This window comes from Panulirus ornatus, chromosome 3 (genome assembly GCF_036320965.1).
Source record: "Panulirus ornatus isolate Po-2019 chromosome 3, ASM3632096v1, whole genome shotgun sequence".
NCBI lineage: Eukaryota > Metazoa > Arthropoda > Malacostraca > Decapoda > Palinuridae > Panulirus > Panulirus ornatus.
In genome coordinates, this window is record NC_092226.1 from 20730560 (window position 1) to 20746950 (window position 16391).

General features: G+C 45.0%; 1 protein-coding gene across 1 annotated transcript in view; it reads left to right on the forward strand.

The window, feature by feature from the left end:
* The first annotated feature begins 9522 nt into the window (after nt 1-9522).
* The window catches only part of LOC139761204 (formin-binding protein 1-like), a 96167-nt gene continuing 89298 nt past the window's right edge, over nt 9523-16391 (forward strand). The window contains exons 1-2 of the mRNA XM_071685250.1: nt 9523-9604; nt 13553-13856. Coding sequence (XP_071541351.1) covers nt 13800-13856 — 57 coding nt within the window. The 5' untranslated portion in view covers nt 9523-9604; nt 13553-13799. The remainder of the gene's footprint in view (nt 9605-13552; nt 13857-16391) is intronic.

The window sequence follows — 16391 nt, forward strand, 5'->3', positions numbered from 1 at the left end:
GTAAACTCAGTTCCAAACTGTTTAAGTTCGTAGGGGACTTTAATCAACTTCACCTAAGATAGAAACTGGTAAGACGAAACATTTAAGCTGAAAATTCCCCGGAAGCAGCACTGGACGAACAGCTGCAGAAATGATAACTGTTTAGAATTTGTGACAATTTCTCCCACGGTCTGCATAGAACCAACCTTGCCCCTGCCATGTCGGTAACCATTAAGGGGAAAACTGCTACGCTTGCTGTTTCCAAATACTGTAGACGTAATCTGTGACACACTGTACTCTGTAACATAGCTATAGTAAAACTGGTATGGATGCTAAACTGCCTTGGCAAAACGCCTACTGCCGTGGAAATGAATTCGCACTTTCAGTTTTCACGCGGGTAAGGAAAGTGAACACCGACTGTGTCGTTAAACATAGAAGGAATCTGTTGTACTGGCAAGGTGATCTGAGCTAGGCTAGGCTTAGCGTAACGCAGTTGACGCTCAGCAGCCAAGATGAACATTATTACCCCAGGTCTTAACAGAACCCTCAGGCAAATAGGGGGCACTGCTGTGGTTATACAAACGTAAGTAAAGTGTGGGTTTATTTAAAGTGGAGGACGAAAGTAACATATGTACTTTCAAGTACACTAGGACTGTAAGGTGGCAACACAAGAACGGCTAGTCCGCCCCACTCGACAAACCGTTCGTAATCAGAAATGCCCGAAACTCGCGGTTCTAGTACGAACAGTTCCACGCCAAAGCCCTCCTCTTGCTGGGCAATCAGGCTGTGGCATATGCTGTAACGTCGCATGCATCTGAAATACAGTAGTGGTAACAGATGGATCACTGATGATAGGGTCAAAAGAGTTAATAGCTCTTTTAATGAATATCAATGATTAGCACTGATAATCCATATAATATCAGTAATGAATGGCACTCATAGAAATTAATATCAGAATAATAATTGGTAGGGCACAGCTCAACGTATACATAGATTATTAACTCGGCATCCATGTCCGGCAGTTTTGACTCGTTTTGGCTCACCCTGCTTGCTATGTACATAGACCTATGTTAAGTGGCATTGAGCAGTTACTGGAACTGGTTTCACTATAGCGACACTGAATCTAGTTAGTCACGGTGGGGTGACTATGGACACTGGGAGCTATGAGTTGACTGTTGATTGATGGTTGCGTTTAGTGCCAGGCGCGTATCCAGGATTTGGCCGGATGGGAGGGGGTGAGACATATTACAAATTCACCACGATAACGATGAATTCACTTACCTTGTTTTTGTCAGACCTAATAACTAATGTTGGATTCTCATGAAACTGAATACCTCTGTTGTTGAGTGGAAAGTTTATTGCGAGTCCGTCTACCTTTTTTTTTCTAAAACTAATATTTGATGTGATAAAACAGCTGATATATATATATATATATATATATATATATATATATATATATATATATATATATATATATATTGGAAAACAATTTTGCGCTTGATCAAGATATTCCTATGAGTCCACGAGGAAAATGAAACACGATAAATTCCCAAGTGCACTTTCGTGTAATAATCACATCATCAGGGGAGACACAAGAGAGAAATATAAGTCAGTTGATATACATCGAAGAGACGAAACTAGGACGCCATTTGGTAAACACGTGATTGTCCAAAACATTATATGTGATTATTACACGAAATTGCACTTGGGAACTTATCGTGTTTCATTTTCCCCGTGGACTCATACGAATATATATAACGATTTTTTTTTCGAGGAAACATTGGTAAGCTTTTGCAGATATAAAGGTTTATTTTTTATAAAGGCGAAGAAACAAACACGTTGCTTCATTGATCATTGATGTCATTTGCTGAAACAGTTGACGTACATGAACATTTAACTTTTCTTATCTCAGGACTATAAGGGATAGAATGATTGTTAGATGTATAGTAGATACCCTCATTATTAAGTACATTGTATAGTGTATAGCTCAAAGTGGTACCCCCAACTTCCCAACCGCCGTCCCCTCCGTAGGATGATAGTGCGTCTAACGAAAAGCTAACCTAGCCACCTCATCAACGAACGGGAAGTGACGCTTCGTGGATGGACCTGATGTGATGATATCCCACGAGATGCAGTAGCCTCAGTCACTGCGTGCGCTGGTTTTTAATTGGATACGGTCGTCGTAGTTACAGACGGCTCGTCAATGATGTCATTGTGAGTAGCGTTCGGCAGTCGTGGACGAGTCGATGTAGAAACTACTGCAAGTGTGGCCGACGGCGGAGGCATGCTAGACACAAGGCTGGACGCTACTGGCGAGTATCAGTGAGCTGGATCAGGCGTAGTTGTCAACACTGAGCGCCTTACTAACATGACCCACGTGAGAAGCACAGCCTATACACTTGTCCAAAGGAGACACCCTACACCTACAAGAAGAAGGCTCCATCAGACTACATGTCACCAAGAAGCATAACACTATCCTCACACGAGAGACAGTTGTTAAGTCTACAAGGATACTACTACGCCTTGAGCAAGACACAGGACTCGTACACACTGCCGTAGCGCTAATTATCAGTGAACAACAGCCAGAATACGGGCCATGACAGGATACTACAACTACATGCTCTGGCACCACGCAACAGCCAATGAGCACGTAACGTTACTTGCACATCCGGTTACAGGTATCACGCAGTCTCGCCCAGCTATTCGCAGTCATTCCCATCTCCTCCCCGGACCTCTTCAAACACTCATGAAATGAAGATGATACGATGGAGTTAGATAGAAATGTGGAGACAACCCTTAGAGGTATCTTACACAACCTCCCTAGTCAAGTAAAATGAGATATTAAACAATTTGAAAGATTCAGATATAGTTTGGTCGTTTTATATGAAGTGCTGCTACCATTACACACACACACACACACACACACACATATATATATATATATATATATATATATATATATATATATATATATATATATATATATATATTTCCCTGGGGATAGGGGAGAAAGAATACTTCCCACGTATTCCCTGCGTGTCGTAGAAGGCGACTAAAAGGGAAGGGAGCGGGGGGCTGGAAATCCTCCCCTCTCTTTTTTTTTTTTTTTCCCAAAGGAAGGAACAGAGAAGGGGGCTGGATGAGGATGTTTCCTCAGAGGCCCAGTCCTCTGTTCTTAACGCTACCTCGCTGACGCGGGAAATGGCGAATAGTATGAAAGAAAGATATATATATATATTTTTCTTTTTTCTTTCAAACTATTCGCCATTTCCCGCATTAGCGAGGTAGCGTTAAGAACAGAGGACTGGGCCTTTGAGGGAATACCCTCACCTGGCCCAATTCTCTGTTCCTTCTTTTGGAAAAAAAAAAAAAAAACCGAGAGGGGAGGATTTCCAGCCCCCCGCTCCCTCCCCTTTTAGTCGCCTTCTACGACACGCAGGGAATACGTGGGAAGTATTCTTAATCCCCTATCCCCAGGGATATATATATATATATATATGGACATCCTCTTGTCTTGTGTTATCACTTTCAAAGGTAGAAACAGAAGAAACAGAGCAAAGTTTTCCTCGATTTTTATTTATTTGTTTGTTTTTTGTCGTGAGCAAGATTGTCAATAAGCCTAAAGTCTTGATACGCACATTAGGTATACATGAGGAATATTTCTTGTATTAATTTAATGTAGACAATGATTGATTATGTATAATGGTTAGAAAATCCTGGGCGAGCGACAAGGTGCTGTGTCGGGCCTCGTGACCACACGCCGCAGGTAACCTCATCCGACGCCTCGCCGCCACCACTGCTACTTCAGAGACATCCGTGTTCCCTGCCCTCTGCCGTGCCATCACTCCCACCTCCTGCCACCACCTCCCCCATCACTGCGGCTGCTCCTCCCTGGGTATCAGGCCAACAGTACCGTCAGTACGAGGATATGTTTAGAAGACGGGTGACGAGCGTGGGGTGAGACGGAGCAAGTGGGGAGGTCAGAGTGTGGCCTGGGTTACGCCTGGCCCTGGTGGTGGTTGTGGGGAGTGGGGGATGGATGGCTCGGGTGTTGCTGGTCTTCATGTTACAGCACTACGTTGCCACACCCAAGCGTCGTCTGTCTGTGTTGCTCAGAACCTCAGGTAATAGGGAAACCCCAGAGGTTCACTTGCAAGCTAGGCATGAATATAATCAAACTTTGGATGGAACACGTCTCGATCCAGCCGAGGTGTACCATGCTCTCTATACCTGCTGTTCGGCCATGTCAGGAGCAGATTGTTACCCCCGTAAATTGGTTTGGAATTGGCATTGCTTTGCTGTATTGTTGTATGGCGAGGCTCACGGTAGCTGCAACCTGTGTGTGTGCTGACATAGCCTTCGCACCATTTGTGCTCGAACCGTCTAAGATCCCACATCACGCACCTCGACACTCGTGTGTCAACCTGCGTGATGTCAGAAGATGGTTCACAGTCATTCACTCAGGGGCGAGTATTGCTCGTAATGTCACCTGTGGTGATGGTGGTGAGATACGTCATAATTGATATATGCATCATCCGGTGAAGGTGGAGCCCGGACGCGGCTATACTGAGGCTGGGGAGGATCGTGGCTCGGCATCGTTCCATTACATGATCGTTCACTTCTTGATGTTCGTCTCCTTCTGCCATAGTGAAAGTTGTGTTGTGTTTTGTTCTGATTTTTCATTTCTTTTGTTTTATTTGAGTGATATCTGTCTTTTTCTTTTGTATATGATGGTGTTTATTTGGACGACAAAATCAGGTTTGGCGTAGCCGGAGTGGATGAGATATTAACGTTGCTTCTATACCGGCCCGCGGATTATTATGTGAAGGTGTTCGCCTAGCGTTGTTAGAAATGAGAATGAGGAACACCTGAATGTTAAGTATGCACAGTCCCTTGAGAGCAAAACTTCTCCTACTCTGGAAACGTTTAATGTATTTAGATCTGCTACTATGTACTGTCTTACAGATCCTCAAGCGTAAACTGTACATCCACTGCACTCCCATTATTTCCGCTGCACATATTTATGTGCTTACGGCTCTGGGATCACAGTGCTGAGGTAGAGCTGAGATGACGTGTGACTCCTACTGCTAGTAGTGTGTGTGTGTGTGTGTGTGTGTGTCTTAAGGTGATAGGTGGACTGCATGCATTTCATTAGTCAGGCTTATTCCCGCAGCCTGTCATCAGAGGAGATGCTGCTGATGTGGCCGCACATTGTGAGTCTCGGGTTGTCAGTGAGGCAACATCGTGTTGCCATATTCGACTGCTCTCTCTCGCAGGCCGCCATTCCATGCTACTCTGTGATATACTTAACGTCCTTTCGTAAACTCCCGCCGGCCTTGTGGTAGTGTGGACTTCCTCGTGTGTGCTGCCGGATGGAAGTGCTGTCGGACGTGATGCCTTTTGAGCAGTATTTTAAAACTCAGTTCGAAATATGTTTGGCTGTCTGGATAGTTTGTAAAGACAATTTGTACCCGTGGAAAGATAGAAAGTAATTTCTTTACACCAGTTTTAACCCAGCTAAAAGATCGGAGGATGCTTGCTGCCCCCATATGTTAGGTCTAACTTGTGGTTGGTATTAGAGAAAGCTGTGTTTCCGTTTTCGTTCACTGATCGGGGACGCTCATATATATATATATATATATATATATATATATATATATATATATATATATATATATATATATATATATATATATATATATATATATATATATATAGTGGTCAAGTCATACTGATGCTTGGCGATTGTTCGTGTAAAATGATACGATGATCCTTTTTTACCCTCATCCTATTTTTGTTCTACGTTTGTAATTTGAGTGTATTGCAGATGTTGACCATTTTACTAATACTGCTTACTGGAGATGTTCATGTATAGGACGTGAGTCGCATGACAATGACTGGGCGAAAGTGAATGAGTTCTGTCTTAAGGGAAGTGGAGTGGTGGCAGGTCAGGTTCCTTGTGAGTCGGCTCAGGTAGTGTCCCCAGGATGGATCACTTACACCTGGCTCTCTGGTGACCACCACCCCAGGCTCCTCCACCTTCCCACCCACCGCCATACCCCCCGCTTGCACTCCACAATACACCACTTTACCTCCCAACCCTGGCCGTCACCCCAGCACACCGCCAAGCACCAACTGTTCCTCACATTACCCCTGCATCTCTCAACACATCACCCCTCAACACACCACCTGTACCTCACAACACCTGCACCTGGCAGCATACCACCTGTACCTCACAACACCTGCACCTGGCAGCATACCACCTGTACCTCACAACACACCTGCAACTGGCACACCACCTGTACCTCACAACACACCTGCACCTCAACGCACAACCTGTACCTCGCATCGCCTGACCCTCACAACGCACCTGCCTTTTGCAAGATACCTTCTGTACCTCACGACGCACCTGCACCTCACAACTCATCACCTTTGCCTCCCAACACATCTGTGCCTCGCAACACATCATCTTTGCCTTAACATCTGCACCACTTGTACCTCACAACACATCGCCTGTACCTCACAACACACCTGTACCTCGTAGCACCCCATCTGTACCTCACTGTGCACCACCTGTGCCTCACATCTCACAACCTGTACCTCACAACACAACACAACACATGCGGCTCACAGCCCGCACCTCATAACACCCCACTTGCGGCACATAAGCACCAGCGAGAGTTGTGACGTCCACTGTTGATTTACTGGTGACGTTTCGAATTGATGACAATAAAGAGAAAACGCAGAAGATTGCAGTTGCGCCGAGCGACACTCACTCAGTATGCTGGAGAAAGTATTTCCTTCCCCAACATACATCTCGTGATATATATATATATATATATATATATATATATATATATATATATATATATATATATATATATATATATATATATTATTTACAAGAGTCCCAGTGTTATTTAGGACATTTTCCTAAAGGCTTCTGCAACTGACAGGTGCGTTAATTACTGTGGTAGGAAAATGTGAATCCTTTGGACTAGGAAATTCTTTGACAACACTGTACTCTCTGTGATGCATCCTCACCTAAGGATGTAACTTCGAGTCGGCGAAGTCCTGTAACACCTCATATATATATATATATATATATATATATATATATATATATATATATATATATATATATATATATATACACTAACAAAGTGCATGGGAACGCGCACCTTCATAGAACATACAAACCTCCAACAGCCAGGATCGAACCCGGGACCCCTGTGCCACAGGCAGGAAGTGCGATAGCCTCTCCTGTCATCCACTGATTTGGGTCTTAAAGGGCTAAGGGCATCTCCAACAAGTTCTGTCGCTCTACCTTAGATGACTCTAACATTCCCTCACCCGCTGATGCTTCTCTTACTAATCCTACGCCTCTTCCCGTAGTCTCTTTCTGATCTCTCCGAAAAGCGCTTCTTTCTCAGGACACAAGCAACGCTAATGGTCCTGATGGCATCCATCCCCATGTACTAAAAGGATGTGTCTCTGAACTTGCACCTGTGCTCCTTCGTCTGTTCCGTTTCTCTTTTAAAAACCATAACTTTTCCCTCTTGTTGGAAGCATGCGTTGGCACATCCCGTCCCCAAGAAGGGTGACCGTTCTGACCCCTTTAACTATTGTCGTGTTGCTTTGACATCTACCATTTCCAAAGTCGTTGAATCCCTCCTCAGCTCCCATATCCTTAGACACCTCAAAAATCACAGTCCTCTCTGATCACCAGTATGGCTTCTCTTAAGGCGAGATCCACTGGTGATATTTCCTATCTTACTAATGTCTGGTTATCATCCTTGAGAGATTTCGGAGAATCCAATGTAGTTGCCCTTGACATATCCAAAGCTTTTGATAGGGAATAGCACAGGGGTCTCATCTCTAAGCTCCCCTCTCTTGGCTATCCTCCTCAATTTACTTCCTCATATTTAGCTTCCTCTCTGGCCGATCTATCTCCCTTTTATCAGCGATTTCCTTTCTTCCACAAATAGCCCGATGCATTCACACGCTGGTGACTCAACACTGCATTCCTCCTCTTCCTTCAGTTCTGTCCTCCTCTCTCGATTGTATCTCATCTCGACACATCTTCCTCAGTAAATTCGGACTTAGAATATCTGTGTAGGGTAGACGAAATCTGGTCAAGCTTGATGCCCCTAAGACACAGTTTCTACCCATCTCTATCGAAAATTCCTCACAACATTCCTCTCTGTCTGTCTGTCTGTCTCTCTCTCTCTCCTTTGGGTGAGTGAGGCTTCGAAGCTGCAGGAATTCTAAAGCTGCATAAAGTTCCGTAATTTTTTTTTTTTTTGATAGTATATCTCTTGTTTGATTTTTAGTCATAGACTTATAATCGATAGACAGATATATGACGTATCTTTTTGTCTTATTGCTGTGTATTGCATGCATCAGTTGCGTGATGTGTATGATTGGCTCATATTTCTGTTGTTGGTAATTACCTACCTCCTGGTTTTGCGTCGTAAGGTCATGAGACAGCGGTGTGGCGGCAGACGAGCTCACGGTGAATTTTTGTATTATTCATGAGATCGATGTTGAGTTGGCACTTGATCTTTTTTGGTATCAGACACGGGTGTTGGTGACCTTGTTCGCTGGTTAAGGTTGCCTGAGGTTTACAGGTATCTTCAGATTTGAATAAAACTAAATGTTTACCCTCGATGTGTTTAGCGGATCTAACAATGCCATCGGGAATCATACTGATAAGTGGAACTGTTGGGACGAGATGGTTATGAAATATTCACCCAAAAAATATCGAGAGAGCTGGGCTTAACCTCTCGGAATACGAAGGAAAACCTGCATCTCGTACAGGTCTTCAGGGAGACGCTGTGGGCAGTGTTGGTGTGTTGCCCAGATCAGCTGATGTCCGACCAGGAGAGACGGAGCGTGTTGTCTATGGCGGGCTACCAGATAGGATTTCCAGAACCCAGTTCGCTCGTGATCTTGGAAGATGGTGTTGGCATTCTCCACGAACCCTGGTGTATGTAAATGAAAACTAAATATAAGACTGGTTCGAGGGCCCCGTGTTGAGCGTTACGATTGCCTCTCCTTTGGGAAGTTACAGACCGATGTATCGGGCGCTCGCTCAGTGGCCCCTGGTAATTGGTCTGGATCGTGATGCCAGATAGGGAGCTTTATTTTCTTTCCAGGTCTTCATGGCAGAGGAAGAATGCGATTTTGATGTGGTGGCGGGTATCTCTGTTCTGGTCTTAATCTTGCAGTCGTTGAATTTGATATTTTGAAGAGTAGCGTACGTACAGACGGCGGAAGAGCGTCACAGATGCAGGGGAGAGCGATCCAGCAACTCGTCGGACTTTCTCAAGAGGACGGTTGGGTTACCTGTTCGTCTGGAATGTTTGTAATATTAATCACTCACGGAGACCTACCTCTCTGTATGTAATTTGATTCTTTGCTCGTGGCAGAGTCACAGACGCTGACGGGGTGTTTAATCACCGACGAAAGAAGTGTGAGAGTGGAAGGAGATTAGGTGGTGGTGGATGGATGCAGGCACCCGCTGGCTGGAAGGGCGGCGTGGTCGGGTTGTGCGTCGCGAGACTCCGGCAGTAGTGACGAGATTTCTAGCGGTGTGAAACCTGTAGGTGTCTGCGTATACAGGGTGTGTGTATGTGTGTGTGTGTTTGTTTTACTTGCCATTACCGGGAGTTCGTTTCCTCGCCTGAACCATTAACTTTATGCTGGATACAGTATAATTCCAAAGCTTCCGTTTATACCAGTGAAGTGATTTAGAAATACTAAAGGTTGCGGGAAAAACTGCCTAGTGCCCAAGTGTGTACAGTACCAATATCAGGACTGGTCGGCCAGTTTTGTTTATCTTGCAGTGCTGATGCTCACTTCTGGCCTCTAGTGTATTTTTCAAGAGTATGTGTAATGATGGCAGTGATAGTGACAGTTGTGGGTTGGGTCAGCGTGGGGGGGGCACTGGGCACCCGGGGAGAGGGGCGTAGTTGAAAGTTGACGGTTGTGGCGGAGGACTGAGTGGCGGGCGGCCTTAGAACGGTGCCCTTTCAACTAACTTGCTAACGGACTTGCACCGTCTCTCGTGAGTCTTATCCCTTCCGTAACCCATGCGCCAGAGGAGAAACTGGACTTTAGACATCGCAGGAAAAGAACGGAAGAGGCTGTGCATATTAAGGGGGTTGGGAACGACACGTGCAGGGGGAGGTGAGGGTTTAGGGGGAGGGAGGGTATGTGGGGAGGGCGGAGGGACTGAGGTGTGGGTTGGCTGGAGGGGCGGACAGGGAAGAGTCCCAGCAGGTATTTCCGTCGTGCTCCAGTCCACATCTACGACTGCGGGCTCTGTCCTTGTACAGCCTTGCTTGCTTGCGTCCTCGTGGAGTTTTCTTGTACACTGTGGGAGAAGGCGAGGAATTACTTTGGTGTATTTAAGGAACAGTTTATCATATCATCGGTCCACATACGTCTAAAGTTGTTTTTCTGATCGGAGGAATATCTCTCGACAGTTACAGATATTAACATTATCATCAGATGTCTAGAACTCTAGAGTTCTCTGCTAACTTCTGCATTCTTATCAATACATTAACAAATAACACCAAAATGGTCTATATGTATATTCGTATCTGGAAGCCAGGGAAGTTTATTTAAGGGGCAAGATGGAGAGCTTGTACATTATATCCGTCTTTGGGAGATCACTATCTTCCTTACCTGTGGATGAAAGTAGTTATGTGTCGACTGTAGATCCCGTGGACCCGCGACACAAGGACCGTATTAGCTTCCCCAACTTGAATTGCTGACTACTGCATAAGTGCTTAATTTCGCCAATAGGTTAAGGTTGAGGTAGATTTGTACGGGTTAATCCTTTACACTGCTTTGTGAAAGGGTAATAGGTACCCTTTTTTACCGAAGAATGAACAAAGAAATCGTTACATAGCCAGTACAAAGAAGAATCATTTGGAGAACATAATGAAGGAAGTGTTAGGTTTGCGAAGATATTTGATTTGGGACCAAGAACTGTGAAAACGAGAAAAGCATAACCAGTGACATCCCTAGTCAAAGCACTAGTTCTGCATATTTTAGATAATTCAAATCTGTAGGGCCGGAGGAATGGCTGAGGTAGAAAACGTCCACAGGTCCTACTGTAGGAGGCTAAAAGTTTTGAAATTGCGCTTATTAGACCACAGACCGTAGAGATTCATCATTAAGTTGTACGTAATGAACACTGGGAGACCCGTTTACAGAGATAACTACTTAAATGGCATACTTGAATAGGATATATAGATTCAGTCCACAGAGAATCGGGTCCTGTAGGAATCATTTTGAAAAATGTCAGGCCATTTTTTTTTTATAGGTATGAGGAACACTGAAAAGAGACCCTCTGGACTCGTTCAGAAAAAAAAAATCCACTAGTGTGTGCCATACCAGTCGGTAATGTAAAAGACAAACTGCGTCATCATATAGCCTTATAGTCCAGGTCCTCAGTAAGGAAGCCTGGACAGTTTAGTTTGACTTGCTGGAAGATACCTCCACAAACCAACTTAAGGTATGGTTTTCGCGTCCTTAGGTACATTGACCTATCTCGATGTGCATAAAAAGTGTTCAGAGACTGGCCTCTTGGGTTCAGAGAATACGTTCTCAGTACAGAACTTTCCCCTTATGTGATTGAGTCGAGAAGTCAGGACAACTAAGGGTTGGAGGGGCTGTTGAGTGGGAGGTAGTGAACGCTATCTTATATGGTCCATACCTAGCTATATGGCGAGCTTTGTGTCTAGCGTGTCTAGCCTCCACTCGGTTTTTTTTTTTATTTATTATCGTTGCAAGAAATGGCTCAGCACTATAGTTGATGATGAGATATCCGAATTCTTGAAATCATGTCCACTTTTTGCATTTACTTCATGGATTTATTACATGTAAGCTTATGCAGTGAAGATCTTTATGACAACTTATATGATGATGACCAACCCACTAAGGGCTGGCATAGACCTTTTGTAGCGTCTGTAATCTTGTTTTGCGCTGCCGCTCACAGGACGAGCATGGGGTGCACAGTAAACTAGCCGCTGCTTCCATTAAGTCATTACTGTTCCCGGTAAAGCCTGTACATGTGGAGGGCGGGAGCTTTAAATTCGCGGGTGTGAATGTTAGGGGAGAGCAGCAAGCCTCAGGCTCGGGCACACACTTCCGCTCACCGCTGTTGCTGCTGCTGAACAGGCACCTCGATACCACATTGTGCATTCTGAGGCCGTCTCTTTAACTCGTCACCATCCCTACTCATGAGGAAGAAGCAGAGGAGAAGGAACGGAAGAACTGGAGGAGGAGTCAGAACAGTTAGGTTACATAAAGGAGAAAGTCATGAAGTTAGAAGTTGGAGAGAGGAGGATATTGCAACAGGAAGGGTGATGGGGAAAAACTGAATTAGTGGGAGGAGATGTTCTAGAGAGGTGAAGGTAGAGGGAAACGAAAAGGGGAGAAAGCTGTAGCGGAGGACACCACGGTAGAGGAGGAGTAGGAGGCGGGAGCAGTGACCGGCCGAACCAGCTGTGCGCCTGCAGTTGGCTGACCCTCCACCCTCTGTCAGTAACCGCAGGACCCACTGCATGTGGATCTGAGATCAACACAAATCTTCGATAGTTTTCCAGCAAATGGTAGAATTGGGGCATTGGCCTGGGCTGGAACGTTGTTATTAGTCGTGTCTTGGAGCATCAAGTTGACGAGGGTGGTGGAACGTGCGAGGGCGACACAAAAACGTGGTAGTTAAGCCAGCTGGTGGTAGTGGCTTGAAGGGCAAATTGATGTGGCAATCTTCTCATCTACAGCGCCGCTGCCCTCCAGTGGCAGCCATGATGTTGTTTCTGTTGTCAGTGGTAGTAAGGGCGGGCTTAGAATCATATTGGTGCCACTACATTGAGTGCTGGCGGTGTTAAGATCGTACTTTTTCATTGGGGTTATTTGCAGGGAGGGCGTGATTGTGATAATGCTGTGGTTTTGTGTCAAGTTCTTAGGACTGATGCTGGTAGGCTAACGTGACGACCTACATCTCCCAGCTGCCCTTCGTCAGATCTTCATGTAAATGCACCCACACCTCCCTCAGGCTTGGTTCGCTCACGGTGGGCTGCCACAATTTCGACCTTACTGCCGTGTGAGTTCAGGATTTGTCATTTGGTGCATCATCTGAATTTCAGTTATTTTCTTAAAAGCGCTTTGCTTATTTTATGTCGTTTTATTTGATAACTGTAAGGAGTACCCATCAGTGTCTCTCGTGGAATAGCTCGTTTTTATTTTGTTAAGTTATTACCTCGTACATTAAATCATCGTGAAGGAAGGGATGGGGGGGGGGGGTAGGATTTTATTGTACATGCCGTAACAGAAGCGCAGTGAAGTATGTCGGTAGAGATGTACCGCTTGCTTCTTCCACTCACATGGGTTTGAACAGCTGATGTAAAGGCTGACGAACTTTTCCAGTACCATTAGAACTGCCTGGAACCATTTGCTTTAGATTTGGCAAGTGTACACTAAACTCTTGCTGTTCCAGAGTGTGCGATTGAAATAATTTATCTAGAAAGACATTTGTTGATATGTTTTGTAACTGCAGGTGTTTGCCAATTGAGATACCCATCTTTTTTTGACTTTAAACCAGTGCATCTACTACCACCGATTAAAAGAATATTGGTAAACTAAGAATATTGATGGGTGAAGTGACCCAAGCGTGAGTGTTAAGTGGTAGCGTCCAGTGGTGTTGGTGGTAGTAAATAGCGAGCACGGGGATCCAGCAGGACCTGCCAGTACACCTTAGTGGTGGTGATTAGCGTCGACCTGAGCCGTGTTTACCTGCAGCAAACATGGTGTACAGGTGCGAGGAGGTCCTCCTCTCCCACAACAAGTTCAACGAGACCAAGGTCAGTATGCCTCCTACTCACACACCCACACACACATTGTTCATACAGCCATGCCAACGTTCATTTTTGTACCCTCGCCTGCCTCGCGCGTTCTTGCGTCACACACTGCTTGATTACATTTGCTTATATGTATATAGATTTATTGAGTTTCATCATGAGCATGTTGATATTTCCCAGGATGTGTTATTGAAAGTTGTGTTTTTTTTTTTACTGGATTTTTACGTGGTTGTTGGGTCTCCGTCATCTGCAGCCCACGTAGATCTGTTCATTTCGTTGAGTACACATATAAAACTATTAATTGTATTTGTGAACATTTTCCATGCACTATCCACGATGTTTCTTACACTGAACAAAGCAGGATGAAAAGTATGGCAGCCTGGGTGTTTACGTCTTTCACCAAATACGTACAGAACTAATTGTATCCAAATCTCATCACTTTCAAATTTGTTTTATTAATATTCATTTCTCACTGAAGTTATGATTGTGTGCAAATTATAGACCAGATCCTCCATTGTTATGTTGCAAATGTGCATTTTATTTTCACCGTTCATAGTAAACGTTACTCTGGTGAATTTAACGGACGGAGTGTGCTGAGTATCTGAGTTGGTCTGCTGTTTCCTGCTCTGGGACGGAAAACAAAAGGAGAATCAGCTTTCTTTTTACTCCTTCTTGGTGTAGCTTTGATAACTGGTATAGTGCTGGTGGGAGGCGTACATAGGGAGACCTGCTCCAGCGGGTGGACGTTTGCCTGTCCTTTCGTTGCTGGGTGACCCAGTATGGTGGATGCCACGGGTTAAGGTGGCGATACTGTGTACCTGGTTGACCAGTGGCCTCATGTGACCTTTTGTAGCTTTGGGACCTGGTTATCGAAGGTGTTGCACCACAAGGGCCAGATTGCTAGGTGTATTGAGATGGCTTAGTGGCCTGAAGTGAGTACACCTGTTTGACTTGGTGTATTGTGGTGTTGCTGCAGCTCTGGGGTGCATTGTAGCGAGATGATCTAGTCTGTAAAATTGCTCAGTTAAGTTAGGTAGCTTAGTTGATCATCTAGTGCAGTAAAATTGTTCACTCAAGTTGGGTAGCCTTGTAAACCTAGTTGCATCGGTGTAGCTAGGCAGGTTAAATTACAGTTTCGGACGTCTGTTTGCGACAGAAATGAGGGTCAAAATCGTTCAAAAGAAAAAAAAATTGGAAAAAAGAATTTCATCCAAACCTAACCTAACCTGACATAATTATCTGGATGTCTGAAACGGTAATAATACTAATGGGTGGCCCAGTGTAATAAGGTAACCATGTTAAGAGTAGGTGGTTGAATTGAAGTTTTTAGATGACCAAGGGCACATTGATGACCTAATGCACCAAGGTGGCCTGACATTGCTAGATCGTCCATTATGGCCCAGTATGGCTAGGTCAGTCTGGTATTGCTTATTAGCCCAGTATAGGCTAGGTCAGCCTGGTATTGCTTATTAGCCCAGTGTAGCTAGGCCACCTGTTATTGCTTTTTAGCCCAGCATAGCTAGTTCACTTGGTATTGCCTTATGGCCCAGCATAGCTACGTAGCCTCGCATGGTATGGTGTCGCAGTGTAACGAGGTCACCTGGTAGAGTTTGGCGTCCCAGTATAACTCGGTCAACTGGTACAGTTTGGCGTACCAGCATACTAGAAGGAATGGTATACCCAGGGAACCCTGGAAGGCAGAGTTGTCTGATTCATTTAGATTGATAACTTGATGTGGCAAGATGCACATAGGTAAAGGTGGGTGGCCCAGTGGTACAAAGTAGCCCGTAGGACGATGGTGACGGGGCAGTTGTATGTGGCTTGGTGTGACTTTTTCTTTCAGGTGACTTGGGTGAAGCAAGTTATTCTGATGTTGCCAGATGGTCATCATGTGGAAGAGTATCCTTGTAAGGCTCTGGCCTAGTTTATCTGGGTAGACCGTGTTAGCTCGGTTGTTAGGTTGGTTTCATGTAGATAGGTGGTCAGGTGCAGATAGGTGGCTCGGTATAGCAAGGTGGCATACAGGGTGTTGTACCTATAGGTACAACACCCTGTGATCCGGTGTAGTTAGGGGGTCCGGTGTAGTTAGGTGGTCCTCGTGCGGCTAGATGACCCCTGTGACTGTCCCTAATTATCTAGGATATCCGTTGTAAGTAGTTGGCCTTGTATAACAAGGCGGTCAGTTATAGCTAGGCGGTCAGGCAAAGTCAGTTGTCTTGATGTAGTTAATGGATTTGTGCACCTTAGTGGCTTCATGTGGTTTAGCTAACGGCTTCTTGTATTTTAGTGACCTCCGAGTGGGAGAGATGGTATGATGTAGTGGGGTGGCTTGTGGGTTATTCTCCCTGTAGGGCGGTACCCTTGGTATTGCGTAGCGGCCTGTTTAAGGTGGTTGCCCGATTCATGCTTGGGTGGCCATGTGTAGGGGTTTTCTAGTTTAGGGATTTGACGTGATATATGTAGCTGGGCCAGTGAAGCGAGTTGACCTGATAAGCTAGGTGGCTTATTATATAGGCAGTTGATATGATGCAATTAGGT